The sequence below is a fragment of the Hevea brasiliensis genome, chromosome 18 (assembly GCF_030052815.1).
Source record: "Hevea brasiliensis isolate MT/VB/25A 57/8 chromosome 18, ASM3005281v1, whole genome shotgun sequence".
In the NCBI taxonomy this organism is placed as follows: Eukaryota; Viridiplantae; Streptophyta; class Magnoliopsida; order Malpighiales; family Euphorbiaceae; genus Hevea; species Hevea brasiliensis.
In genome coordinates this window covers 42,758,457-42,785,617 of record NC_079510.1, presented here as the reverse complement: position 1 = coordinate 42,785,617, position 27,161 = coordinate 42,758,457, and the positions used below count along the sequence as shown (strand labels likewise).

The 27,161-nt window shown below is 32.7% G+C and overlaps 3 protein-coding genes across 3 annotated transcripts; all 3 read right to left on the bottom strand.

The window, feature by feature from the left end:
• Positions 1-6,258: 6,258 nt before the first annotated feature.
• On the bottom strand, positions 6,259-9,238 carry LOC110653670 (3,9-dihydroxypterocarpan 6A-monooxygenase-like). Its single transcript, XM_058141116.1, has 2 exons — positions 8,267-9,238; positions 6,259-6,935 (listed from the first exon to the last, which is right to left on the bottom strand). Exons 1-2 carry the CDS (start codon positions 9,164-9,166, stop codon positions 6,318-6,320), a joined length of 1,518 nt encoding a protein of 505 aa, XP_057997099.1. The 5' UTR covers positions 9,167-9,238; the 3' UTR covers positions 6,259-6,317.
• A 2,021-nt stretch (positions 9,239-11,259) lies between these two features.
• On the bottom strand, positions 11,260-16,206 carry LOC131175885 (loganic acid O-methyltransferase-like). The gene is made up of 4 exons (XM_058140570.1): positions 16,168-16,206; positions 12,965-13,099; positions 11,836-12,495; positions 11,260-11,756 (listed from the first exon to the last, which is right to left on the bottom strand). Exons 1-4 carry the CDS (start codon positions 16,204-16,206, stop codon positions 11,421-11,423), a joined length of 1,170 nt encoding a protein of 389 aa, XP_057996553.1. The 3' UTR covers positions 11,260-11,420.
• A 3,621-nt stretch (positions 16,207-19,827) lies between these two features.
• Positions 19,828-25,910, bottom strand: LOC110653707 (loganic acid O-methyltransferase). The gene is made up of 5 exons (XM_058140909.1): positions 25,771-25,910; positions 25,337-25,630; positions 21,652-21,655; positions 20,409-20,773; positions 19,828-20,317 (listed from the first exon to the last, which is right to left on the bottom strand). Exons 1-5 carry the CDS (start codon positions 25,876-25,878, stop codon positions 19,970-19,972), a joined length of 1,119 nt encoding a protein of 372 aa, XP_057996892.1. The 5' UTR covers positions 25,879-25,910; the 3' UTR covers positions 19,828-19,969.
• Between the last annotated feature and the right edge of the window lie 1,251 nt (positions 25,911-27,161).

Genomic DNA, 27,161 nt, shown 5'->3' with positions numbered 1-27,161 from the left:
TATTTTATTTTTTAATTTTTAATTTTTTATAAGCATTATATATTTTTGATTATGCTAAAACCATACTGTCGTTTAATTGTAATCACATGATCATGTACCAATTGCTTATAAAACAAAATTAAGAGAAAGAATCAGAGAGACAAAAAGAGTATATAAATTATATGGACTTCACATATAAGCTAACAAAAATGGAACTAACCACCACAATAACTCAATGTAGATTTATATCTAGCGAGGCTAACAGTTGAAGACATACTGAAAGTGGAACTGGAAGAAGAAGTCGTGGGGTTACCAAAGTCGCCATGTCCATCGATGCAAAGCTACGCACTTCTCTCGTTATATATCCGCATGTTACACTCTTCTCTTACTGCTCATCAGATTAGATTTACACATATATATACATATCATGTGGGCAATTCGATAATTATTTTTGTATTCATCAAAATCTTATTAAACTCTTGGGATCTTTTGCCTGTGTTTTTTTTACGTTTCTATTTTGAGAACTATTAGCATAATTACAACAATTAGCATGATTATAGGAGATTTGTGTAGCATAATTACAGCAATTGACATGATTATAGAAGATTTGTGTTACATAATTACAGCAATTATTATTTTTATCTAAATTAGCTCATATTCTCATGTATAAATAGATGTAATATCTCTATAAATAAGAAACAGACAAATACACAATCATTTCCTTCATTACTTGTATTCTTTCTTCTAACACGGTATCAAAGCCGTAAAGCTTTTATTTCTAGTTTCTGAGGTCTCTCTTCTCTCTCTACAACCTGTTCTGGTTCATTCTTTCATTCCTGTTATTATACCATTTTTTTTTCTCCTCATCTTGTTATCAATGGAGAAATTTGATATTTTAAAACCTATTGCAACAGTTCTGACTGGTTCCAACTATAATATTTGGGTTTAAGGAATGAAAAGTTTTTTGATAGGTCGCAAACTTTGGCGTATTGTTACCGGAGATATCACTACGCCGACAAGAGAGAACGATGAAACTGATGCAAAATTTACTGACCGTCTTGAGGATTGTGATAGTAAAAATCATCAGATCATCACCTGGTTTCGCAATACCGCCTCGCCCATCCACATCCAATTAGCTAATTATGACTCGCAAAAGAAATCGGGATTTTTGGCTAATCGATATCGCATCAATCGGACTTGCCCACTATTATCGCCAGGACTACTCTTCATAATCAAACAAGAAGCAGTCAACTGCGGAATGATTTTCTTACCTGTGTCCAACACATTTTGAATCAAATATCTAATGACAAAATCAGTGAAGATAATCTTCATCTCATTGAAGTTATAATGTATCTTCGATCAGAATATGAGACCGCTCGAGCGCCCCCTCGCTACATCGAAATCCACTCCCATCATTGGATACCGCTATTCAAGAGATTATTTTTGAAGAGACTCGCCTCGCTTTGGATAAAACTCCTCAATTTGAAATCGCTTCTTGCAAATACTCTATCCTCAAATCATAAATCTATCAATCAACTCTGTAAGAATTGTAATCAAATTGATCATGCTTTTGCATATTGTCCTACTATAGAATGCAGATATTGTCATGGTTACGGTCATATTCTTGAACATTGTCCCACACGCTCTCCAAGACCAAAAGGAGGGCATTCTAAATTCAAGAATGTCTCAAAGCCTGATCTTCTTCTCTCACACCGCCATATCGCATCGAGGATTCTACCGCCATCACCATGAGTGATCTTGAGGCACTATTCAAACAGTTATCTCTTCTAATTCTCCCGCCGCCATGTCCGCCACTGGTAATTCTTATTGGCTTTTTGACTCAGATGTTGTAATCATATGACAACTAATCTTAAATTCTTGTCCTCTCAGAAACTCGTATATTCCTTACCACCAATCCATACTGCAAATGGTATTAAAATGAACATCACACATACTGGTCATGTGTCTACCTCAAATCTTCATCTCTCTGACACCTATTATATCCCTAATTTGGCACTCAATCTTATTTCTGTTGGTCAATTGTGTGAAAAAGGACTAAATGTTATTTTTTCTCCCCATCCACAAATGGGACAAATTCTTGGGGAGGGTCGCAGAGTGGGTCGATTATTTGAGTTTGCATCTTTACATCTTCCTCGGAGATTTGTGTCTGCAGCTACAATCCCTAATTCCTCCATTCACCAATGGCATCTTCGTCTTGGTCATGCTTCTGCCAATAAAATTCAACCTTTAATTTCTCGTAGATTATTAGGATCTACTAAGTTTGAGTCATTTAATTGTTTAAATTGTCAGCTTGCAAAACAACCTGCATTATTTTTTTTCTCATAATAATACTACTTCAGACACTTTCATTCTGACATTTGGGGTCCTTCTCCTATTTCTTCAATAAATGGTTTTCGTTATTTTGTGATATTTATTGATGATTATTCTCGGTTTACTTGGATGTATTTTTTGAAACATCGATATGAGTTATCACAAATTTATATCACATTTGCAAAAATGATTAAAACTCAGTTCTCTTGTGACATTAAAATTCTCCAATGCATAATGCCATGGAATATTGAGATTCTTCTTTACTTCAGTTTCTTAGTCAACAAGGCACCGTTGTTCAACGTTCTTGTCCTCACACCTCTCAACAAAATGAGCGAGCCGAACGCAAGCATCACCATATTCTTAATTCTGTACGCACTCTTCTTCTTTCTGCCTCATGTCCAGAAAAATTTTGGGGAGAAGCAGCTCTTCATGCTGTTTATATTATTAACCGTCTTCCTACCTTGGTTCTTCATAATTTATCTCCTTATGAAAAGTTGTTTGGACAACCTCCTGACTATTCCATCATTAAACCTTTTGGATGCATTTTTTTTATTCTTTTACAACCTCATGAACATACCAAATTAGAACCCCGTGCTCGTCTATGTTGTTTTCTTGGTTATGGTATTGAACACAAAGGGTATCTTTGTTGGGATCCTGTTTCTAATAAGTTACGCATCTCTCGTCATGTTATCTTTTGGGACAATACTATGTTCTCTTCTCTTTTCAAATTTCATCACTCTATCAATACTGACTCTCTATTTTTCATTGACTCCTCCAAAGAGCTGTTTCCAAGTCCTGATCCAGGTAATTGTGATGTGCTCAATATTAGCCCAACTACACTTGCCCCTGTTGAATCTGCACCAGTTGTTGATCCAGTACCTGTGCCTACATCTCTTCCTAGCACTGCTCTTCATCGTTCTACCCGTGTAAGAGAAACTCCTCATTATCTTTCTGATTTTCACTGTTACTCTACTATTGCAACCCTTCATGAGCCTCGTTCTTATCGTGAGGCAAGTACTGACCCTCTTTGGCAGCAAGCTATGACTGACGAACTTCAGGCTTTAGAGAAAACTCATACTTGGGATTTAGTTGATCTTCCACCAAACAAGACCCCAATTGGTTGCAAATTGATTTACAAAATCAAGACCCGTTCTTATGGAACTATTGAACGCTACAAAGCTCGCTTAGTAGCCAAAGGGTACACTCAAGATTATGGTATCGACTATGAAGAAACTTTTGCTCCAGTGGCCCGATTAACATCTATTTGCAGTCTCTTAGCTATTGCTGCAGTTCGCAAATGGAAACTTTTCCAGATGGATGTCAAAAATGCTTTTCTTCATGGTGATTTAACATAAGAGGTTTATATGCATCCTCCTCCTGGTTATCATTCTCCTCATAAGGTTTGCAAACTTCGACGAGCCTTATATGGATTAAAACAAGCTCCCAGGGCCTGGTTTGCCAAATTTAGTTTCACTCTTGCTCAACTTGGTTTTCTCTCTAGTCCACATAATTCTGCATTATTCACTCGCTGAACTAACAGTGGTATTGTTCTTCTGTTGCTTTATGTTGATGATATGATAATAACAGGAGATGATTCATCTGGTATTTCAGAGTTATAACATTATCTCAATCAGCATTTTAAAATGAAAGACCTGGGTTCTCTAAGCTATTTTTTGAGTCTTGAAGTTTCTCAAAATTCTGATGGCTATTATCTATCTCAAGCCAAGTATGCATCCGACTTACTTTCTCGAGCAGGCATCACTGATAGCAAAACAGTATCAACCCCATTGAAGCTCAATTGCAAACTTACACCTCTTGATGCCACTCCTCTTGATGATCCTATTTTATATCAATAGCTTGTCGGGAGTCTTGTTTATCTCACAGTTACTCAACCTGATATTTCATATATTGTCTATCCGTCACCGCTTTATGTCCGCTTCCTCGCCAACTCATTTCTCTAAAGATTTAATCCTTCGTTATATCAAAGGCACTCTTTTTCATGGTTTGCACTTTTCCGCTACCTCCTCTCTAGTATTATCTGGCTACTCTGATGCTGATTGGGCTGGTGATCTGACAGAAAATCACTTTACAACTGATTATTGTTTCTTCTTGGGTAATTCTCTTATCTCTTGGCATAGCAAAAAGCAAACTATTATTGCACGTTCTAGCACAGAATCTGAATATCGTGCTCTTGCTAATGCTACATCTGAATTACTTTGGTTATGGTGGTTATTAACTGATTTGGGTGTCACTCATTCTTCTGCCACAATGCTTCATTGCGATAATAGAAGTGCCATACAGATTTCTCATAATGATGTATTTCATGAGCGTACCAAACACATCGAAATTAATTGTCATTTTGTAGGTCATCATGTTGCTTATGGCACCAGATGTTTGATTCTCGCTCTCTCACACCAAACCGCTAATATATTCACCAAAACGCATCCTCCCGCTTAGCTTTCAGATCTCTTACAAATTCAAGTTGGCACCGTATACCACCTTGAGTTTGAGGGGGTTGTTAGTATAATTACAAAGAATTAGCATGATTATAGGAGATTTGTATAGCATAATTACAGCAATTAGCATGATTATAGGAGATTTATATAGCATAATTACAACAATTAGCATGATTATAGGAGATTTGTGTAGCATAATCACAACAATTATTATTCTTGTCTAAATTAACTCATATTCTCATGTATAAATTGATGTAATATCTCTCAAATAAGACATGCATAAATACACAACCTTTCCTTCATTGGTTGTATTCTTTCTTCTAACAAAACAATCGCTTTCTCCGCCTTAGGACGGAGTATGAGTATAATATGTTAATGATTAGCTGTAAGTTTGGACTATGTGAAAGCTTCAGTGTGAGACATGCGACTGATTCTCTACATGTCTTTGTCTAGCACTTGAATTGGACTTGTATACTTCAATGCAACTAGTCGCACTAGTTCGTCTATCAACTTTAATTAGATTTATTGATTTTCCCGATTCATGCCTAAAAGATGCTTGCTGCTGATTTCCATTTCTTTGACTAGTTTCCCTCCTCTGTTCAATGGATCAATCAATGGCCTTTTCTGGTTTAGAGCTCTTAGAACCTGCGAAATTGTTGGAATATGGTCTAACTATAATTGCTTATAATTAAGGGTAAGCTTCATATAAAAACAAGTTTTATAATTGTTAGATTAAATATTTAAATTTAAATTTATATAAAATTAATTAAAAAATATATAATAAATATATGAATCTGTAAATATTTAATCTAATGATTGTTAAGTTCATTTTCATATGGTTTCTAGTTTTTTATAATTGACTTCATAATAAACATTAAACTATCATAGAAAATCTAAAAATGTCACATGGTGAATATTTGGAATTGGAAAGACCCATCAACAATTGAAGTGATTATTATTTACAAAGAAAAAACTTAGAAGTGGTTATTAATTTTTTTTTAAATATACATTCATATTAACATAGTAATATAATATGTTTTCAGTATAATTGCACTTAAAAAAAAACCATAAGAATTTATCCTATGCTCAAAGATAAATAACATTAAATTCAAATTTCGGTAATCAAAATTCAAATCCAAATGATCCGAACTCCAATCCACTCAACCTCCTACCACGTCCACCCATCAAGCTATGGACATTCTTGCAATTAAAGTTGGAGTGATTGTGGAAAACAAATGCTTGCGAGGTGATTCAATCAAAAGAGGGCAAGTCTTGAGGGAATTAATCGATGATTAAAAGGCAAAATAAATATAATTTTTAACTTAATGCACAAAGCAAATAACTTTTAACAAGTGAAAACTACCAAGAAGACAGAATTTTTACTGATGACATAAATCCATAATTAACACACAATATTTTAATCTGTGCATGGAAGACACAAGGGCAAAGTTCTCTGATTGAATAGCACCAACAGGACATATATATACGTACACTTTTTTATTTGGTAAGGAAAGGGAAAGACAATAGAGGGCAATTGCTTGCTTCTAGGCATTATTCCTTGAAGGGATCAAAACGTGTGATGGGATAACACACAAGAGGGAGTGCCATAGCTCCAGAATATCCAGTGGTTAATTTAATATCATATTTGTCTCCATCTTTCAACTTCCAATCAAAACACTGTATGAGAGATGCAATCGTCACATTTGTCACAATCAAAGCATGTGATATTCCAATGCAAGCTCTCCTTCCGCTACCAAATGGAAGGAAATGAAGATCCTGACCATAAAAGTCCATTTCTTGATGATCTACCAAGAACCTCTCTGGTATGAACTTATCAGGTTCATTGTAGATGTTAGGGTCCTGCATGATGGCATAGGCATTGACGAGGATCTTAGTACCTGTTTCTATCTCATATTTATTGATCTTGGTGTCTGTGTTACATTCTCTACGGAGTAAGGGTCCTGGAGGATGCTTTCTCAGTGTTTCTTTGACGATGGCTTCCAAGTATGGAAGATTTTGGATGTCTGATTCTTTAACTAGCCTGCTTGATCCCACCTCTGAGTCTATCTCCTCTCTTAGCTTCTTCAGTATCTTTGGATTGTTGATTAGCTCTGCAATGGCCCATTGTATAGTTGCTGCTGTAGTATCCACACCCGCCAAGAATATTTCCTGCCAATCAAGATTATAATAAGTTAAATTAAAAGTTTTTTATAATCTATAGGCATGATCTTTTTGTAATAATCCAAGGAAATGTTGCCAATTCTTTGCTTTAATTATTTCATAAACAATAGTGATAAATGAAAGCCCAATAAGAAAAAATTAGCCCAATTATTATTCTATCAATCATTTCTGAGGATTTAACTCAACATCGTTTAGAGTGGAGAAAGCGAATTCATATAGCCGATCCCAAATTTTTGGGATAAAGGTTTAGTTGAGTTGAGTTATATTATTCTATCAATCAGATCAGGAAATAAATGAATTTAATTTTTATGGCTTAAATTAACGAGCTATTTAATAATGAAATCTACGTGTAGTGGCAATAGATAAATAATCAATAAAAGTTGTTTATTAGGGTTCTACAAATAAAATTATATATCACTCCATTTAGATAAGTGTAATAATTTTAAACCAATAGGTTCATCCAAACTGATAAGTATTAGAGTTTTCTTTCTTTATTAATTAAGGTTTGATTTCGTTAAAAAGTACTTTAAGATTACCTATTCTAAATATATTAGGTATATTAAGTTTAAGTCTTTTCATGTACGGGTTATTCACTTTTATGGTAAGAAAAGAACGGGGGCCACCTCTTTTTGTATAACCTATTAATTATACTTGGTCTATAATGCCTCCATTAAATTAAAAAGATATATTATTTAAAAATTTTATAATTTTGTATTTGAACTAAAAATTTAAATTTTCATCCAAATAAAAATTATAGTTATTTGAAAAATCTTATTTACTTTTGGATTATACTCATTTAATTTATAAAAGCTAATCTGTCATATTTGGGTAACTTCATTTTTATAAAATATATTAGTAATGCTAAATTATCCATTATCTTGTATAATTATTTCTTGTATAAATATTTATTATATTTAGTATAAATAAAGGATAAAATTGAAAAAAAAAAGTTAATACTTTTTAATTTTTTAAATGCGACAGATAATTTTAGATGAAAGAAAAATTCAAATGCGATAAATAAAATGGATAGAAGAGTATATTAGAGAAAATTAAATTAAATTTAAAATTAATTGAGTTCTTTTTTTTAAGCAAATTAATTAATTTCTCGTTTTAAAAGCAAGTGGAATTAATTTTATACAACTTTTTTCATGTGGTAATTTTTTTAATGACTGAATATATGAGATAGGATTGTACACCTTGATATAAGCGAGAATTAATCTGTTGATCCTGCATATGTCAACCCAGATTGTAATGAGAATTTATATATGAAGCATGCAACACCATATATATGTCTAGAAGAAGTAAATTAAAGAACTCACAAGGAAGAAAGTTTTGATCTGATTTCTGGTTATTTTCAGTTCGGCACTTGTGTCTCTGTAGGTCTCCAACAATATGCTTATCAAATCATTCTCTTCTTGTCCTGAATCATTAATTCTGCTATCTTCATACTCCTTGAAGAGCTGCTCCATTAGCCCGTCGAACTCCCAAGTCACTGATATAAGCTTTTTCCCATTTCCAGAGAGATCAAATTTCTTCAAAGGCCCAAAGACTTGAGTGAAGCTTAGCTTTGCTGTATATTCCATCATGGCTCCAATCGATTTCCTTATCTTCATGGGTAAATTAGGGTCCTCTGCACATCTTTTGCCCAGTGTCATCTTGCAAATAATATTATTTGACAAGTTTGATATTTCCATACCTAAATCACAGGGTTCTCCTTCTCTAGATCTCTCCACTAGTGATTTTAAAAGCTTTAGCGTTTCTTGCTCTCGAATATGGATAAACAGGTCCAGCTGTGGCCCTGCAAATAGCTGTGTCCTGCATAGCTTCTTCATGAACCTCCAGTACGTTCCATATTGGCAGTTGACGAAGCTATTCCCATCATATATGTTGAATTTTGAGAGACCGAAACCAAGAACATACTTAGAAGCAAAATCAACGTCATGGGTTTTCAAAATTTCTTTGGCTGTTTTTGCGTCTGATACTACAACAACAGGCTTTCCTCCCATTAGGATCTGCATGATTGGGCCATAGCGACTAGCTAGGATTTGAAGAGATTTTGGTAAATTAGAGCTTAGCAAGTGAAGGTGGCCTATGATGGGTAGAGATGGAGGACCAGGAGGGTGGCGAGTCCTGGGGCAAGAATTTGTAATTATTTTGACTAAGGTTCGCACCAGAAGAGCAACAATGATCCAGGCGAAGAGAACAATAATAGTTGCCATGATAAGCTTTTGTTATAGCTGGAAGATGAGAGAGATCTCAAAGTCTTTGGATTGAAATATATAATCGATGAATAGATAAAAACTTATATCTAGACTTACTTGATTGATCTATTATAAATTTAAGATGTAAATATATAAATTTTATTTATTTTATATATAGACTTTAATATATTATATTTTAAATTCATAATAAATCAAGTTTAAACAGAAATTTTTTTTTGTTGGATATTCTGTGAATGGACATCTCACCAATAAAGTCTTCGAAATTTTTATTAGAAGGTTCCAATCTTGAATTCGTATGTAGTGAGGCATTTATGATAGAATATATAAATATAAATATAAATAAATAAAAGAATATAATTAATTAAAACTTTTATAATATCAAGCTTATTTGCATATAAACTTGACATTAAAAAAAAAAAAATTGGCACAATCAAACAATGCAATAATATGTACCATATCAATGATATAAAATAAATTTTTTTTTGGTATCACAACAACCAAATGCAAACTAATAGCAGAAAGACAATAATGATAATAATTCTCAAAATTTTAAATAAAATTTATTTGTAATTACATAGGAGATTTGGCATATTTCTTGTTTAAAAAATAATTCTATCATTTTCTTCTTTCATTTTATTTTGTTTAATTATGTTAAGATGCTAAGGCTCCTATAAAGGACCACATGACTTAGGCATGTCAATTATTGCTGGTCCATTACTCAATTACTTGTATATATATTCCTTTAAACTGCAACTTAATTAAAATATTGGACTTCATTGCTCATGCAAATTAATATAGTTTAGCTTTAATCATAGAGGCAGCCTAATTAATAAGTGGATGGCACCAAAATAATTTTGATCACCAATTTTATTATAATGCTATTTTTGTATCATATGTATTTACTTGTCAAATGTATTATTAAAAATTATAAGAAGAAAAATTTTTGCAAGCCCAATAATTTTCGGGTCAAACTTAAGGTGAGAATTAACTAATGACTAATAAAATTACATTGAAAATAGTTTTTTTTTTTATAAAAAAAATTCACATTCATTAATAAAAATTATAAAATAAGTATAATATAATTTTCTCCTAAGAGAAAAAATAATAAACACAGGCAATTAAAATTTTCAATATAATCTGATTAGGTGAATAATATACTAAATAGTAATTAATTCTTTTTTTTATTTTAAAAATTTTAAAAAAAAAATTATAATATTATCCTTTTGAGAATTTATTATTTCTATAGTCTCTAAAAGAGATTAAATTACTAAATTTCAATTAAAAAAAAGTCACATTAATAGACTCCATTTACAAAACATCATTACCCATACTTAAAGAATCAAAGTCTTCAATCAAATTAAAAAATTAATAATTCATATTATATTTTAAATTATTAAATAGTCCATTCAAATACTATTAAAAATAAATAAAATTTTGTTAAGGGGGAGAAAAAAAAGACTCCACTAATAGGAAAATAGGACCAAATTAAAAAGAAAATTCTAGATATATTCTTAATCAAAATTAAAGAGAGAAATCTAGATATGTTCTAAATACATACAAATTTGAAAATTTATTAAAAAAATTAATAAAAAAATAACAAAATAAGTAAAAAAAAGAAAAAAGGAACTGAAGGTAAGCACCAAAGAGAAATTCAATGTAGCTGCTAAAAAAAAAAATAAAAGAGAAAAAAGAGTAGAGGAGAGGAGAGGAGAAGAGGTTGCTTTACATTAAAAAAAGTTGAAACACCAAAATATTATCTTTTCCGAACGTACTGATCACAGCTCACTGCACGGCCACTCATCACACCGCGTGTGTTTCACTTTACACACGCTCGTGCCTTTCACAAATTATGGCCACTATCCCCTTTAACAGGCCACGTGAGAGAGTCCAATTTGGACTCTTAGAAAAGTAAACCCAACTTTAATTTGGACTTTTTTGACGACCGATTTTCTTTCTTTTTTTTTTTTTTATTTTCTTCCTAATAAATTGTACTTAATTTTTTTTTTAGTTTTAACTCAATTCCTAATTTTATTAGATCTTGGATTTTCAATAATTTCGAACTCCAATCAAGAAAAAAAAAAAAAAAGGCGTGAAAATAAAATAAAGTTTCTTGAATATTGCTTACTAATTGGCAATAGAGCAATCAAATTTATTATGAATTTCATACTCATTCAACATTAGTGTTGCATAAATATGACGAGGAAAATTATATGTAGCAGGAGCCGAAGCTTATGGACTTCAAGTGGATGGATCATTTGCGTTTTAGAGCAATAAATAGAAGAGTTGTTTCAGTTGAGGTGGCCTTTAGTTTTTCTGCCGCCTTGTTGGGAAAACGATCAAACAATTCATCTATAGTCTCACTTGCAAAATGCTTGCTAAAAACACCCTCCAATCCAGCCCTGAAGTGCATCTTCCATGCATGGCCGCTGCGCAAGATTTGCGCTTCATTGCCAGGTACAGGGTCAAATAGCTCCATTCGCTCAATTTTGAAGCTCCCATTTCTTTCTACAAGCTCTATCATCTCCTTGGGAGAGGGAACATACATAGGCAAATTGAAAGAGTCCACTTGAGCTTCGCTCACCAATCCCTGTATAATTGAGTAAAAATTGATTAATACAATTCATAACTATATTGCATACAATTGTTACACTAGTTCTTGGGCTCACCTCTTTACACATATCCATGAGGCAGGATCCTAAAAGATCGAGCATCACATTAACTACTGCACAGGAATGAGAAATCCCATTACGGATTCCAGGCAAAATAAGCACCATCATACCACCAACCACAAGCTCTTTAGCTCTAGCGTCCAGAAATATCTCCACGTCCTTGGCAAACTGGATGGCATAAGCTTTTCCAACTTCATCTGGTGCACCTGTGTAGTAAATTCTGCCCTTGTTCCATGCAGGTGAGCTCTTATCCAGGATCTCTTTTGGCACCTGGGAGATCCAATGTAAAGCATGGGAGCTATGGACAAAATGAACAGAGGACTCAGGGAATAACCTCCCGTGGAATGACCCTGGCACACCAGCAGCAAAATATGGTCTTTCTGGAGGGAGAGATCTGAAGAGAGTATTGAAATCATTGAAGGTATGATCACTAAAGAAAACTTGAAAATCAGGAATTTGTTCAGTGAGACCATGGGATTGGAACTTATGTTTCACAGCTTGAATAACACTTTCCATGCAAATAAAGGTGTTGGGTCCAACAGAACATCCCAAATCTGCAATCTTAAAAGACCTTGAATTAGAAAGCAGATCTTTTATGTCAAGCTTGTGAGCAATTGTCTCATCAATCAGCCCCTTAGCATATTTTATGCCTTCTCTCTGCACATAGGAAGATCAAGTATGGGAGCTATGGACAAAATGAACAGAGGACTCAGGGAATAACCTCCCGTGGAATGACCCTGGCACACCAGCAGCAAAATATGGTCTTTCTGGAGGGAGAGATCTGAAGAGAGTATTGAAATCATTGAAGGTATGATCACTAAAGAAAACTTGAAAATCAGGAATTTGTTCAGTGAGACCATGGGATTGGAACTTATGTTTCACAGCTTGAATAACACTTTCCATGCAAATAAAGGTGTTGGGTCCAACAGAACATCCCAAATCTGCAATCTTAAAAGACCTTGAATTAGAAAGCAGATCTTTTATGTCAAGCTTGTGAGCAATTGTCTCATCAATCAGCCCCTTAGCATATTTTATGCCTTCTCTCTGCACATAGGAAGATCAAGTATATATTATTTACGTCTCAACATTAAGAAGATTAATCTCTCCCTGATTTGAATGATTTTACCTGTAAGTAGGAGTTTTTTGCGTAGCTGTACGTGCCATCTCCACCAATCATCGGATGTGATTCCGGCATTGTGGTTGTACTTTCGCTTATCTCTCTGCTGTGTGTGCAAGTTACAGTGATGAATAGAATCCCCACCTTCACTTATTTATTCTCATCATCGCTGTACTTTTCAAATGGAGCACCATGAATTTTCGCAATCTTGTTTTTGTTTGTCATGAAAATTTGGCATTGAAATCTTGGAAATTCAAAATTAGCGACTTCTAGATGAGAAGATTTTGATAGTTTATCATCAATTACATCATGTCTTGACAATTATTTACAAGTCACAGGAATAATGCTAAGCGCAAACAATGTTCATAATTTATTTTTAGTGTAAGTGTGCAATTTTTTTTTTCGATTCAAAGGAGGGATGAAATCCGAAAAAACAAAATCAAGAAGACTTAGCTAGAACTCCTGAGCAAGCAAGGCCAAGCAGCAACCTGCAGGTCAGGCTGAGCGCAACCCTAATCGACGCAGGACGATCCCGCCGTATATATATATATAGATCACCGCTTTATATATATATATAAAGCGGTGATCAGTATAAATTAGATTTGATTATCTTATTTGAAAATTTATATCATAAAATTGATATATATATATATTGATATTGATATATATATATATATAATAATTTTATTATAATTATTATTATAATAGATCTCACATAAATTTTACTATAATTAATAATTTTAATAAAATCATCAATATATATATATCGATTTCATTAAATAAAAATTTAGTAAATACAGTAGTCAACAGATACTTTAGTCTATCTCAACATACAATTCAACTTTTTCTAGAACATATATAATTAACTAATTATGTACTCAACTTATGTTAATTAAAATCACATTAATCTATAACTATATACATAATCTCAAAGATTCAAATATTATAAATTCCATCACATTGAATGTAGTTTTTTTTTTCCTTTTCTTTTAATTAGTCCATTAAGTTGTCAAATGGGGAAAATTGATTTTGTTGATTGAATAAAAAAAATGAATATTATTTAATATTCCATGCCGTACATATTAAATAACAAATATAATGCTGCAGAATCAAAGTTAAATCTTTAAATATCTTCTTTTTCAAAAATTTATTTCAAATCAAATTTATAACTTTTCAATCATAATTAATTATCCAATTTAAATAATTAATTTAAATTATTGTTAATAAATAGGCTTAGGTTTATATAAAACTAATAATCTTTTATATAAGCTTTTCTTATGAAATATGGTTAACAGCTTGAGCGCTTATAAGTGTCGCCGCTAACTAATTAAGCAAAATATTAATTAACAATTAAATTAAGTTAATATATGTAAATTATAAAATATTAGAATAACTAAATAATTTCTTATAATTATTTTTCAAACAATATTTAAAATTTTTTCAATATTTTAATTATAATTTTTATTTTTAAATTTGCCAATAGTACCCCTTTTTAATAGTAAAAATTTATTAAAATCGAAAGGTTTTGACGCTGTTATAATTATTTTTCTTAAATTTATCATGAATTTTTTATAAATATATTTTTAAAAACAAATTAAAAATTAAAAATTTGTAAATGAAGAAAATTACTAAATATATGAATATAATAAATAATTTTTTATTTATTTTGTAGAATATGCTCTTTTAATAGTCAAAATTGAAAACTCAAATCCATTAGATGTACTTGGGTAAGAATTTATTCTCATAAAAAAATTTTGACTTTATTTTGAAAAAAATGACACTACTAATTATTATTATTATTATTATTATTATTATTATTATTATTATTATTATTATTATTATTAAAGATAATATTTTTGTAAAACATGTAAGAATAAAACAATGATAGTGTATTGTATTATAAAAGAAAAAAATATGTTTGGAAAATTAAAATGATTTAAAAATTTTATTTCATAAAATAGAATAGATTATAAATATGAAAAATTAATAAAGAGATCTGTTATCTCACATTGATTTGAAATAAAAATTTTATGTTAAATATAAGATTTGAGTAAACTTTCTCCCCTTAATCTAATTTTTAAGATGGAGATATTTTTACTTTAGAATAAAAACTTTGTGCTAAATATAAGATTTGAATAAATCTCCTCTGAGCTAGCTTTCGGCCTTAGAACTAGGCCGACTCTTTTTTTTTTTTTTTTTTTTTTTTCCTACAAGATTAATAATGGTAATGGTAAAATTAGAATACTTAAATTATGGAGTGCCAATATTGTCATTTTATTTCTTTAAGAATATTTAATATATAGCTAAATTCCAACAATAATCATTGGCATTAATTCTAAAAAAAAATATATCATAAGCATTGAAATCTCTTGTTACATACAGAAATTTAAAAATTGCATTACTTTTTTTATAATTAATTCTAATTAAAATTCAAATTTAAACCTCACGACTCTATAAATAACTTAAATATTGTAAAACTTATTGGGTGCATGCCCATTGTCACAATAAAAAACCATCAAAATAATTTGAGAATACCCATCATGGATAAAAAAAGATCATTAATGTTAATACAGGACAAGTGCACCAAAAAATTCCAAGAAACCAATGTTAAGAAAACACACAATAATGCTCCTCCCTTTGTAGTATACTGAAATTATAAATTAATTTCTAGTCCTTATCAGAATTCAGAACCTCAGAAGTTCAAAGTAGGTACGCAATCTGTAACACCCCTAATTTTTAAATTAATTATTTTATGAGTAGCTATTAATATTTTATGTTATTTAAATTTTAGAAAATTATTTAAAATTTTTCGAATTTTTGAAATCAGGTTTGATTTTTCGAAAATGTAAAACTTTGGTTATTTTTAAAAATTAATTTAAAGACTACATGGCAAAACTAAAAATATATTTAGACCCTACGAATTTTTCTGAGTTTTCTAGAATTTTTCTGAAATTTTTGGGCCTCATTTTTTATCCTAAGGCAGAGTAAAAATTCAATTTTGGGTATTCTGAATTGAACCGATTGAATCGAACCTAATCGAATCAGACCGATCTAGTTGAATCGGTCCTTTTTTCCTTTTCTTCTCCTTTCTTCTCTCTTCCCGATGCCTCTCTTCCCTCTCTCCTCCCTCTCCCTCCGCGCAGGCTACCGCTTCCCCACCCCTCTCTACGCCGTCGCTGCCCTTCCCCACCCCTCCCTCACCGCCGGCTAGCCTCCAGGCCACGGGAAAACCGTGCGAAAGTCTCCTCCATGCACCCGCGCCGCTTTAACTTCCTAGGCCGATTCCGGCCAATCCGGCCACCAATCGGATCGGGTCTTATCCCAAAACACATATACACCTCGAGAGTTTTCCATATACACCAAGAACACAAAAATTCATCAAGCAGTTTGTCCAATTTTTGTTCGAAAAATTTTAGCCCATTATGACTTTTGGGCTAGATTTCTTGAAAACCTTAAATCCCACAAAAAATCTAAGAGTATTGGAGTGTTCCACTCGACGAGAACTTCACGACAATACCCATTTCAAATTTTTCTGATATTGTTTTTCGGTGGGTCCCGCAAAACATTGCAGTATTTTTTCGAGCATTAAATGAGTTTAGAAAATTTCGTAAAAATTCTATACTAACTCCCGTGTTATGGGCGTTGCGTAGATATATTCAATTCGCGGAAATTAGACCGTTGCTCGAGTCTGTAATTTCGGTCAAGCGCATGCACTACGTAAAAGCTTCAATCGAGTCAAATTATAAGCTATCCCATCATTTTCAGACGTCCCAGAAGCGTCTCCAGGGTCGGAATTGACATAGGTAAACCCGAACCCTCATTTTTCTTAATTATCTAGTGCTTGATTTCGATTAAAAATCTATAAAATATTCGTGGTAGGTTAAAAAAATATAATTCCTTTTGCATTAGCTTAATAATATTGCTAAGGACCGTGGGACAAAGTTTTAGAATTTTTAGAGCTTATTTGGGTAGTTTTTGCAAAATGGGTGTAGGGACTAAATCGTAATTTTTTAAATTATGATTGTTGACTGTTTGGGTGGGCCCAGGAGGGGCCATGTGATGTGATTGAGTTGTGGATGTGACTTGTGGATATAGAAGTGCATTTTGAGCCCTTTGCATTGGATAGGTCTTAGGTATAGGAGAGACTCACTGTATTTTCGACACGATTTAGGATATCTTTGATCTTTTTCAAACTTGTATTGAGTCAAATATATTAAATAATTGCAATGAAATTTGTCAGATGAGCCGGGACAGCCTTCCTCCTCTGTACAACCGCCGTAGTAACATCGGTTTAAGTCTGTGAGTAAAATATTAATTTTAATTATGATTTCAATATTATTATATGTTCAAGCATGCCCATGCATCACTTATAAATATGTATCTATGTAGTTAAATACTAGGCAAATTTTATATTGCATTCTTAATTAATGAAGTGCCATAGATATTGTTTGTGGTAATTTAGAGCAGTGTGCGTGTAGTGTGGTAATGGATATGGTTAGAACGGGTAAATGCAGCTTGAGAGACACTCGCTAGGACCTGGTCTTTATGGATAAGTCGGGATAGGCACGGCTCAAGATGATCTTGCTGGCCCCCGCATTTAGTTTATTAAGCGAAAGTCCGGCTTGAGAGACACTCGCTGGCAGATGTTGGATTAAGAGAGTCAGATAGGGATTAGCTCCTATATATGTACTATTTGAACATTATTGGGTGTGTGAGTGCTCCAAATTGTCTTTTTGCTGTTCTGATGTGATTTGTATGAAAATTATGATGATGTTGTATTCCACTCTTTAGGATGCATTAGCTTTAGACAGCTATAGAAATTGTGATTAAAATTGGTATTTTACTCTCTGAGTCGAATGCTCACTCCTGTTTACCTTATTTTTCCAGGATACAGGAGATCTCTTTTTGAGTTCTAACTTGTTTCTCTCCCTCGCAAGTCATCTATTTATGTTTGTGATATTTTGTATAATTTTGCTAACTTCTAGAATTATGCATGTGTTAGAAATACTTATATGATTTGGGTCTGTATTATAATTGCCATGTTAGACCTGTAAACGTATTAAATGCATGTATGATTAGACTGGATGAGGGAGTTGAGCTCCAATTTGATTCTATGATATTATGAGTATATGGAGGATGAGCTGATCTCCCCATATTATTATATATTGTGTTTACAGGTCGGGCGAGTCAAAAACTCCCTGTTGTATGGTCTACATTATGGCCGGATTCTGTCCGGTTGAATTCTTGGATTGAGCTTAAAATGAGCCTTAGGATTGGGTTGAGGAATAGTTAGGCTTACTACGGGTCTCGAGGGCTTTAAGCTGGCCCAGATCCTAGTGCCGGTCCAGCCCATAGGATGGGTCGTGACACAATCAAAACTTGATATAATGTTACAAAGTTATTTTTTTTATTATTTAAAGGAAGTTTAATGAACCAAATTATAATTTATTAGCTATAGAAAAAATAGCTTTCTTTCTTTAAGTTTTCTTTTAAAATAAATTATTTATAAAAAAATTTCAATTGAATTCTTATACAATCATTTTTTAATTAATTTTTTAAGTTAAAAATAATTGAATTCTCTCATTTTAAAGATAATAATTTATAAAAAAAATTAATTAAATTGAATTTTTGTAAATTTTAATTTCTACACGGGAGTTAATAACTTTTACTAATTAAGAAATTCAATTTACGATATCCTCAAGCAAGTTTTATACGCTTCACAGATATAAAAAGAAGGATAGTGCCACAATTTTGCAATATTTTTGCTGTCAATTTAGGGGCTGCTATATATTATGTTTATTCACAAACCTTTGGTTTTGATTAGTTTGAAGAAAAAGTCGAGCTCTTAGCAAGGCCATGTTGTTCTTGCAGCATATGAGTTTTCTGGGAGATGTTTTGTATTTTCTTTATTCTATTATTAGTCCATGAAAAGGGTGTTTGGTTCATCTATTGAATGCAGCTGATAACTGATAGACATCCAAATAGATGAACTGGAGTGTTTATATCAACTCTATTTTTAGAGTTGTTTCTCGTTAGCTGATAGCTGATTTTATTTTATTTTTTATTTTGACTATATTATCCTTTTTTATTTAACTCAAAAATTAATATTTTAATATTTTTTATTTATAATTTTAATATTTTAATTATCGCATTTTAATTTTGTTAAAATATTTTTATTAATAACATAAAATATAAAATATTTATTTATATATAAAAACTTAAAATTAATTATAAGTTTTTTCGTTATCAACAATAATAATTACTGTATTATTTTATCTATATTTTTAAAGTTATTTAATTATTTTTTAAAAAATTTAATTATTTTCTTATTTCAATAATAAAATAAATGATATAATATATTATTTAATAATTATATATTTAATTTAATAATATAATAAATAATATAATATAATAAATTTATAATTTTATATTTATTTCAATAATAAAATAAATTATATAATTTATACCCTTATTAATCCTTTCACATATCAATAGCAACAGCTAAATATAGTTTTACCAAACACTTAACATAAATCAGCTATCAACTATAAGCTAATAGTTATATTCAACAGTTAAACTAAACAGGCTCGAAGTATTCTACACTTTTGAGCTTTGGGAAAGATTGACATACGTTACTCTTACTTTGCAGAAACATTATTTCCGTGGTTTAAACCTGTAACTTTCAAGTCACAAATTTGATCCAACATGCATTTGGAACATTGATTAACTTACAATTTTTTTTTCCTTTCATTATTATGTACTAATTTTTTTCATAAATTTTCTTTTTTCTTATAAGCTAAAATTTTATTAACATTTTAAAAAATTAAGAAAAATTTATTAACTTGAGAACACACAACTAACCTAATTAAGCCATCAGGCTTACACTAAATACACTCAACTTAAGACCACAAATTTTCTTTTATTGCACACACACATATATATAATATATTATGCCATGCCTAAAAAGCATTAAGAAAGCTTCACCAGCCAGACAAATTAAATTTTTAATCGTAATCATTTACGTTGAAGGACGTAGTAAGATTGAATTTTGTCCTTGTAAGCTCTTTCCATTTTGTCGAAGACCTTCGGAAGTTTATTTACCAGTAACTGCTCGAACATTTCATCCACAATTTCATTTGGGAAGTGTTTGGTGAACATTCCTTCCATTGGAGCCCTAATGTGCCTCACATATTCTTTCATATCAACGTGCACGTCATCTGTTAGCCAAGGAGCTGGATTTGTTAGTCCTATTGCTTCAATGTCGAAACACCCATTCTTTTCCACCACAGCAGCAAATTCTCCTGGAGGAGCAGCATATATTGGCAAGTTGAAGGCATCCACTTGGTCTTCACTTATTATTCCCTGCTGACAAAAAAAAAAAAGACGAATTCAATAAAAAAACTATCATTTTTTTTTTGGCTATTTTGAAAGCAGTAGTAAGTTATTGACATACCCTTTTCGACATATCAAGGAGGGTTGATTCGAAACTACTGTACAATATGCCATTTGCAAGTTCAGAATAAGGCATTCCATCAGGAATACTTGGCATGATAACTATAAGCATCCCTCCAGGCACTATCTCTTCAGCTCTTGTGTTCAGGAAATTATTTAGGTCTTCAGCCCATCTTTCTCTATATGCTTTAAGTACCTCATCAGAGGCGCCTGCATAGTGAATCTTCCCTTTGTTCCACGCAGGAGAGTTCTTGTCTACCAAACTTTCTGGTACCTTAGAGAGCCAATGGAGTGCATAATTGGATTGCACAACATGGAGGGAAGATTTAGGGAATACTCGGCCATGAAAAGAACCCGGCACCCCGGCTGCAAAGTGTTAGAAGAAAGAATACAAGTAATGAAGAAAAGGATTGTGTATTTGTCTGTGTCCCATTTACAGAGATATTACATCTATTTATACATGAGAATATGAACTAATTTGGACAAGAATAATAATTGCTATAATTATGCTACACAAATCTCCTATAATCATGCTGATTGCTGTAATTATGTTACACAAATCTCCTATAATCATGCTGATTGCTGTAATTATGCTAACACTTCCCTCAAACTCAAGGTGGTAGCACAGTGCCAACTTGAGTTTGCTTAAGAGATCCCAAAGCGAGCGGAGGATGCGTTTTGGTGAATATATCAACGGTTTGACAGAGGAGATAGGAATCAAACATATGGTGCCATGAGCAACATGATGACGCATAAAATGACAATCAATTTCGATGTGTTTGGTACGCTCATGAAATACATCATTATGAGAAATCAGATGGCACTTCTATTATCGCAATGGAGTATTGTGGCAGAAAAATGAGTGACACCCAAATCAGTTAATAACCACCGTAACCAAAGTAATTCAGATGTAGCATCAGCAAGAGCACGATATTCAGATTCTGTGCTAGAACGTGCAACAACAGTTTGCTTTTTGCTACGCCAAGAGATAAGAGAATTACCCAAGAAGAAACAATAACTGGCTTGTAGAGCGACGATCCGTCGATCACCACCAATCAAGATCGAGTAGCCAGATAATACTAGTGAGGTTGTAGCGGAAAAGTGCACACCATGAAATAGAGTGACTTTGATATAAAGAAGGATTCTGGCATCGCAGAGAAATGAGTTGAGCGAGGAGCGTATATAAACCGGCCGACGGATGAACAAAGATATGAAATATCAGGTCGAGTAACTGTGAGATAAACAAGACTCCCGACAAGCTGTCGATATAAAGTAGGATCATCAAGAGGAGTGCCATCAAGAGGTGTAAGTTTGCAATTGAGCTCCAATGGGGTTGATACTGCTTTTGCTATCGCTGATGCTCGCCGAGAAAGTAAGTCGGATGCATACTTGGCTTGAGATAGATAATAGCCATCGAATTTTGAGAAACTTCAAGGCCCAAAAATAGCCGAGAGAACCTGTGTCTTTCATTTCAAAATGTTGATTGAGATAATGTTGTAACTCTAAAATACCGTATGAATCATCTCCGTTATTATCATATCATCAACATAAAGCAAATAGAAGAACAATACCACCGCTACCGACGAGTGAATAATGCGTAATCATGTGGACTAGAGAGAAAACCAAGTTGAGCAAGAGTGGAACTAAATTTGGCAAACCAGGCCCTGGGAGCTTGTTTTAATCCATATAAGGCTCGCCGAAGTTTGCAAACCTTATGAGGAGAATGATAAACAGGAGTAGGATGCATATAAACATCTTCTGTTAAATCACAATGAAGAAAAGCATTTTTAACATCCATCCGAAAAGTTTCCATTTACGAACCGCAAGAATAGCTAAGAGATCGAATAGATGTTAATCGGGCCATCGGAGCAAAAGTTTCCTAATAGTCGATACCATACTCTTGAGTGTACCATTTGGCTACTAAGAGAGCTTTGTAGCGTTCAATAGTTACATCATAACGGGTCTTGATTTTGTAAATCCATTTGCAACCAATAGGAGTCTTGTTTGGTGGAAGATCAACTAAATCCCAAGTATGAGTTTTCTAAAGCCCAAGTTCATCACCATAGCTTGTCGCCAAAGAGGGTCAAGATTTGCCTCACGATAAGAATGAGGCTCATGAAGGGTTGCAATAGTAGAGTAACAATGAAAATCGTAAAGATAATGAGGAGTTTCTCTTACACGGTAGAACGACGAAGAGTAGTGCTAGGAGGAGATGCAGCGCAGTACTGGATCAACAATCGGTGCCGATTCAACAAAGTGTGTAGTTGGGCTAATATTGAGCACATCACAATCACTGGATCAGACTTGGAAACAAATTTCTTTGGAGGAGTCAAGAAAATAGAGAGTCAGTATTGACAGAGTGATGAAATTTGGAAAGAGAAGAGAACATAGTATTTACCCAAAAGGTAAAATGACGAGAGATGCGTAACTTATTAGAAAAAGGATCAAAACAACGATACCCTTTGAGATCAAAGCCATAAACAAGAAAACAACATAGACGAGCACGGGGTTCTAATTTGGTATGTTCATGAGGTTGTAAAAGAACAAAAGAAACACATCCAAAAGGTTTAAGGATGGAATAGTCGAGGTTGTCCAAACAACTTTTCAAAAGGAGATAAATTATGAAGAACCAAGGTAGGAAGACGATTAATAACATAAACAAAGATGAAAAGTCGCTTCTCCCCAAAATTTTTCTCGACATGAGGCGTAAAGAAGAAGAGTACGCATGTAATCAAGAATATGGCGATGCTTATGCTCGCTCGCCCATTCTGTTGAGAGGTGTGAGGACAAGAACGTTGAACAACGGTGCCTTGTTGACTAAGAAATCAAGCAAAGAAGAATCCCGATATTCCATGGCATTGTCTGCTCGAGAATTTTAATGTCACAAGAGAATCGAGTTTTAATCATTTTTGCAAATGTGATGTAAATTTGTGATAACTCGATCGATGTTTAAAAAAATATATACAAGTAAACCGAGATTAATGATCAATAACTATTTCAATATAACGAAACCATTTATTGAAGAAATAGGAGAAGGACCCCAAATGTCGAATGAATTAAACCAAAAGGAGTGTCTCAAGTAGTATTATTATGGGAAAAAGATAATGCAGTTGTTTTGCAAGTCGACAATTTAAACAATTAAATGACTCAAACTTAGTAGATCCTAATAATCCACGAGAAATTAAAGGTTGAATTTTATCGGTAGAAGCATGACCAAGACGAAGATGCCATTGGTGAATGGAGGAATTAGGGATTGTAGTCTGCAGACACAAATCTCTCGAGGAAGATGTAAAGATGTAAGCTCAAATAATCGACCCACTCGCGACCCTCCCCAAGAATCTGTCCCGCTTGTGGATCCTGCACTGACACCATGGTGAGAAAAATAACATTTAGTCCTTTTTCACACAACCGACCAAAGAAATAAGATTGAGTGCCAAATTAGGGATATAATAGGTGTCGTGGAGATGAAGATTTGAGGTAGACACATGACCAAAGATGTGTGATGTTCATTTTAGTACCATTTGCAAGATGGATTGGTGGTAAGGAAGATACAGTGTTTTGCAGAAGACAAGAATTTAATATTAGTGGTCATATGATTACAACATGCAGAGTCAAAAAGCCAATAAGAATTACCCGGAGTGGCAGACATGGCAGCAGGAGAATTAGAAGAGATAACCTGTTTGAATAGTGCCTCAAGATCACTCATGGTGATGGCAGTAGAGCCCTCGAGCAAAGAACAAAGAAGGACAGAGGAAGATCCAGGCTTTGAGACATTCTTGAATTTAGAATGCCCTCCTTTTGATCTTGGAGGGCGTGTGGGACAATGTTCAAGAATATGACCGTAACCATGACAATATCTGCATTTTATGGTAGGACAATATGCAAAAGCATGACCAATTTGATTACAATTCTTACAGAGTTGATTGCCAGATTTCTGATGTGAGGATCGAGTAGTTGCAAGAGCAGCTTCAAATTGAGGAGTTTTATCCAAACCGAGACGAGTCTCTTCAAAAATAATCTCTTGAATAGCAGTTTCCAATGATGGGAGTGGATTTCGATGTAGCAGGGACGCTCGAACGGCCTCATATTCTGATCGAAGAGCCATTAGAACTTGAATGAGATGAAGATGATCTTCACTGATTTTGGCCTGAGATATTTGATTCCAAATAGGTTGGACCTGGGCAAGAAAATCATTCACAGATTGACCTGCTTCTTGTTTCAGATTATGAAGAGTAGTCCACAACTGATAATAGTGGGCAAGTCCTGTTGTCTGATATCGATTAGCCAAAAAATCCCAGATTTCTTTTGCAGAGTCATATTTAGCTAACTGGATGTGTATTGACGAGATTGAGGTATTGCGAAACTGTGATGATCTCGATGATTTTTACTATCCCAATCCTCAAGACGGTCAAAGAAATTTTGCATCGCTTTCATCGTTTCTCTTGTCGGGCGAGTGATATCTTCAGAACAATACGCCAAAGCTTGCGACCTATCAAAAACTTTTCATTCCTTGAACCCAAAGATTATAGTTGGAACCAATGTAATCAAGGTAATAGGTTTTGAAATATCGATTTCTCCATTGATAACAAGATGAGGAAAAAAATGGTATAATAATAGGTATGAAAGAATGAACCGTAACAGTTGTAGAGAGAGCAGAGAGACCCCAAAAAACTAGAAATAAAAGTTTTATGGCTCTGATACCATGTTAGAAGAAAGAATACAAGTAATGAAGAAAAGGATTGTGTATTTGTCTGTGTCCCATTTACAGAGATATTACATCTATTTATACATGAGAATATGAACTAATTTGGACAAGAATAATAATTGCTATAATTATGCTACACAAATCTCCTATAATCATGCTGATTGCTGTAATTATGTTACACAAATCTCCTATAATCATGCTGATTGCTGTAATTATGCTAACACAAAGTATTCCCTGTCAGGTGGGAGAGACCTGAAGAGGGTATTGAAATCATTTGAGGGTTGATCATTAAAGAACACTTGAAATTCAGGCATGGGTTCATTAGGGAATTGGGATAGATATTTCTTTTTAACTATATCTATTAGAGATTGCAAAGAAGTAAATGTATTTGGACCAACTGCGCATCCAAAATCAGCAAGACAAATTGTTCTATTGGAAGCAGATGAGAGGGATTTCACATCTAGCTTCTTGGTGATTACTTCATCTATTATATCCTTTGTGACATTTGCAGCTCTTCTCTGCCAGTGAATCAAAATTTATAATCATTAGAAATAATAAAAGCAATATATATACATAACGTAATAATTTGTCACAATTCAAATTAAAATAATATAATTGAGCAACAGAATTCAATAATTAAAAATGTAGAATAGAAAACCTGGTAGACTGAGTTTTTGAAGTAGCTGTTGGCTCCTAATCCTCCGATCGCTCGGATGGGTCCTTCCACATCGTTTTTCAGTACTGTTTCTCTCACCAATGCTTCCATCTCTGAGCAGTTAATCTGCTGCGTTTGCTCAGACCATACGGCAAGGTTTATTGGGACTTTAGGTACCTTTGCACTTTCTATATAGATAGAGCCAACATAATTGTGTAAATAATATTATTATTGTTTTTATCAATGAGGTTTAGTCCGGTAATATTAAAATCATTTTTAAGTTATGAATTCTCGAGTTTGATTCTCAATTAATTATTATAGAAGAATATATATATATAATTTCTTGGTATAATACTATCTTCTTGTCAGCATATAATTTCTAGGCATAAAAAAAAGGACCATTATGCGTTCCGTTTATACATTTATATGTTGCCTAATTGACCACTATAATTAATTTTATCCTCTGATATTGATATCAATTTTTCTGTGAAGGATCACAATTTAATTGAAAAGGACATTCTTAAATATATACAGTTGGGTAATTAATTAATTAATTACCCTAATTCATAACATTATTATTATTATTTTATTATTATTATTATTGTTATTGATGTTGTTGTTCTTATTAGTATAGAATAATTGGTTAGAATATAACCAATCAATTGTCACTATCAACTTTAAGGACCACAATATTGATTGAAAAAAAAATTATTATATTTGATTTAATTTGCATAATTCATATGCAATCAATATGGAATTCTTGAGGAGTTACTTCCAAGTTGCATTAATAAATATGAGATTTATGACATTGATCTTCCGTTGCTTTTGTCACCATTGGCCTAAAGGCATATAAAGGGACCAATGTGTGGAGTAACGGGGCAAGCTAGTTAAACACACATTAAAAAGAAACAATCAGTGGGGAATGCACCAATTTCATTGTAATTATATATATAAAATAAAAATTTTTTATAATAACATTTATATGTTTTTATATTTTTTTAAATAAATAAAATTTAAATATTTTATTAAATTATATATCCGATTTGAATTGAAATTAAAAGTGTCATAAAAGTTAATTTTTAATTAATTATTAAAATTTATTACTTTGTTAAAATATTTGTGTTGGACCTAGGCATCTTAATATATGTTTTGATGATAATAAACAATTAGAGTGCTACTAATCTAACTTGAAAGTATTTGTGTTGACACTCTCCCTTAAAAATCTCTACCTATCCTTCAAATTTTTTAATTAATACTCAATTCATCCCCCTTTTGGATTGCTACAAGAGACAATATTATGAAATATATAAATTTAAATTTTAATCCTAGTTACTCTTAAAGAAATTTCACATGTGTGAGAAACCCTATTAGTACTAACTACATAACTTATTCGA

Excerpts from the sequence above, each read along its gene's own strand:
- LOC110653670 (XM_058141116.1), bottom strand. The coding sequence starts at position 9,166 with ATGGCAACTATTATTGTTCTCTTCGCCTGGATCATTGTTGCTCTTCTG. Across the intron at positions 6,936-8,266 it reads AGATCAAAACTTTCTTCCTT|GAAATATTCTTGGCGGGTGT; the intron begins GTGAGTTCTTTA and ends CTTGATTGGCAG.
- LOC131175885 (XM_058140570.1), bottom strand. The coding sequence starts at position 16,206 with ATGGAGGAGACTTTCGCACGGTTTTCCCGTGGCCTGGAG. Across the intron at positions 13,100-16,167 it reads GGTTTTCCCGTGGCCTGGAG|GTGGGGATTCTATTCATCAC; the intron begins GCTAGCCGGCGG and ends AAATAAGTGAAG. Across the intron at positions 11,757-11,835 it reads TCATGGATATGTGTAAAGAG|GGATTGGTGAGCGAAGCTCA; the intron begins GTGAGCCCAAGA and ends TCAATTATACAG.
- LOC110653707 (XM_058140909.1), bottom strand. The coding sequence starts at position 25,878 with ATGGAAGCATTGGTGAGAGAAACAGTACTGAAAAACGATGTGGAAGGA. Across the intron at positions 25,631-25,770 it reads TCAAAAACTCAGTCTACCAG|AGAAGAGCTGCAAATGTCAC; the intron begins GTTTTCTATTCT and ends ATTCACTGGCAG. Across the intron at positions 20,318-20,408 it reads TCCTTGATATGTCGAAAAGG|GGAATAATAAGTGAAGACCA; the intron begins GTATGTCAATAA and ends TTTTGTCAGCAG.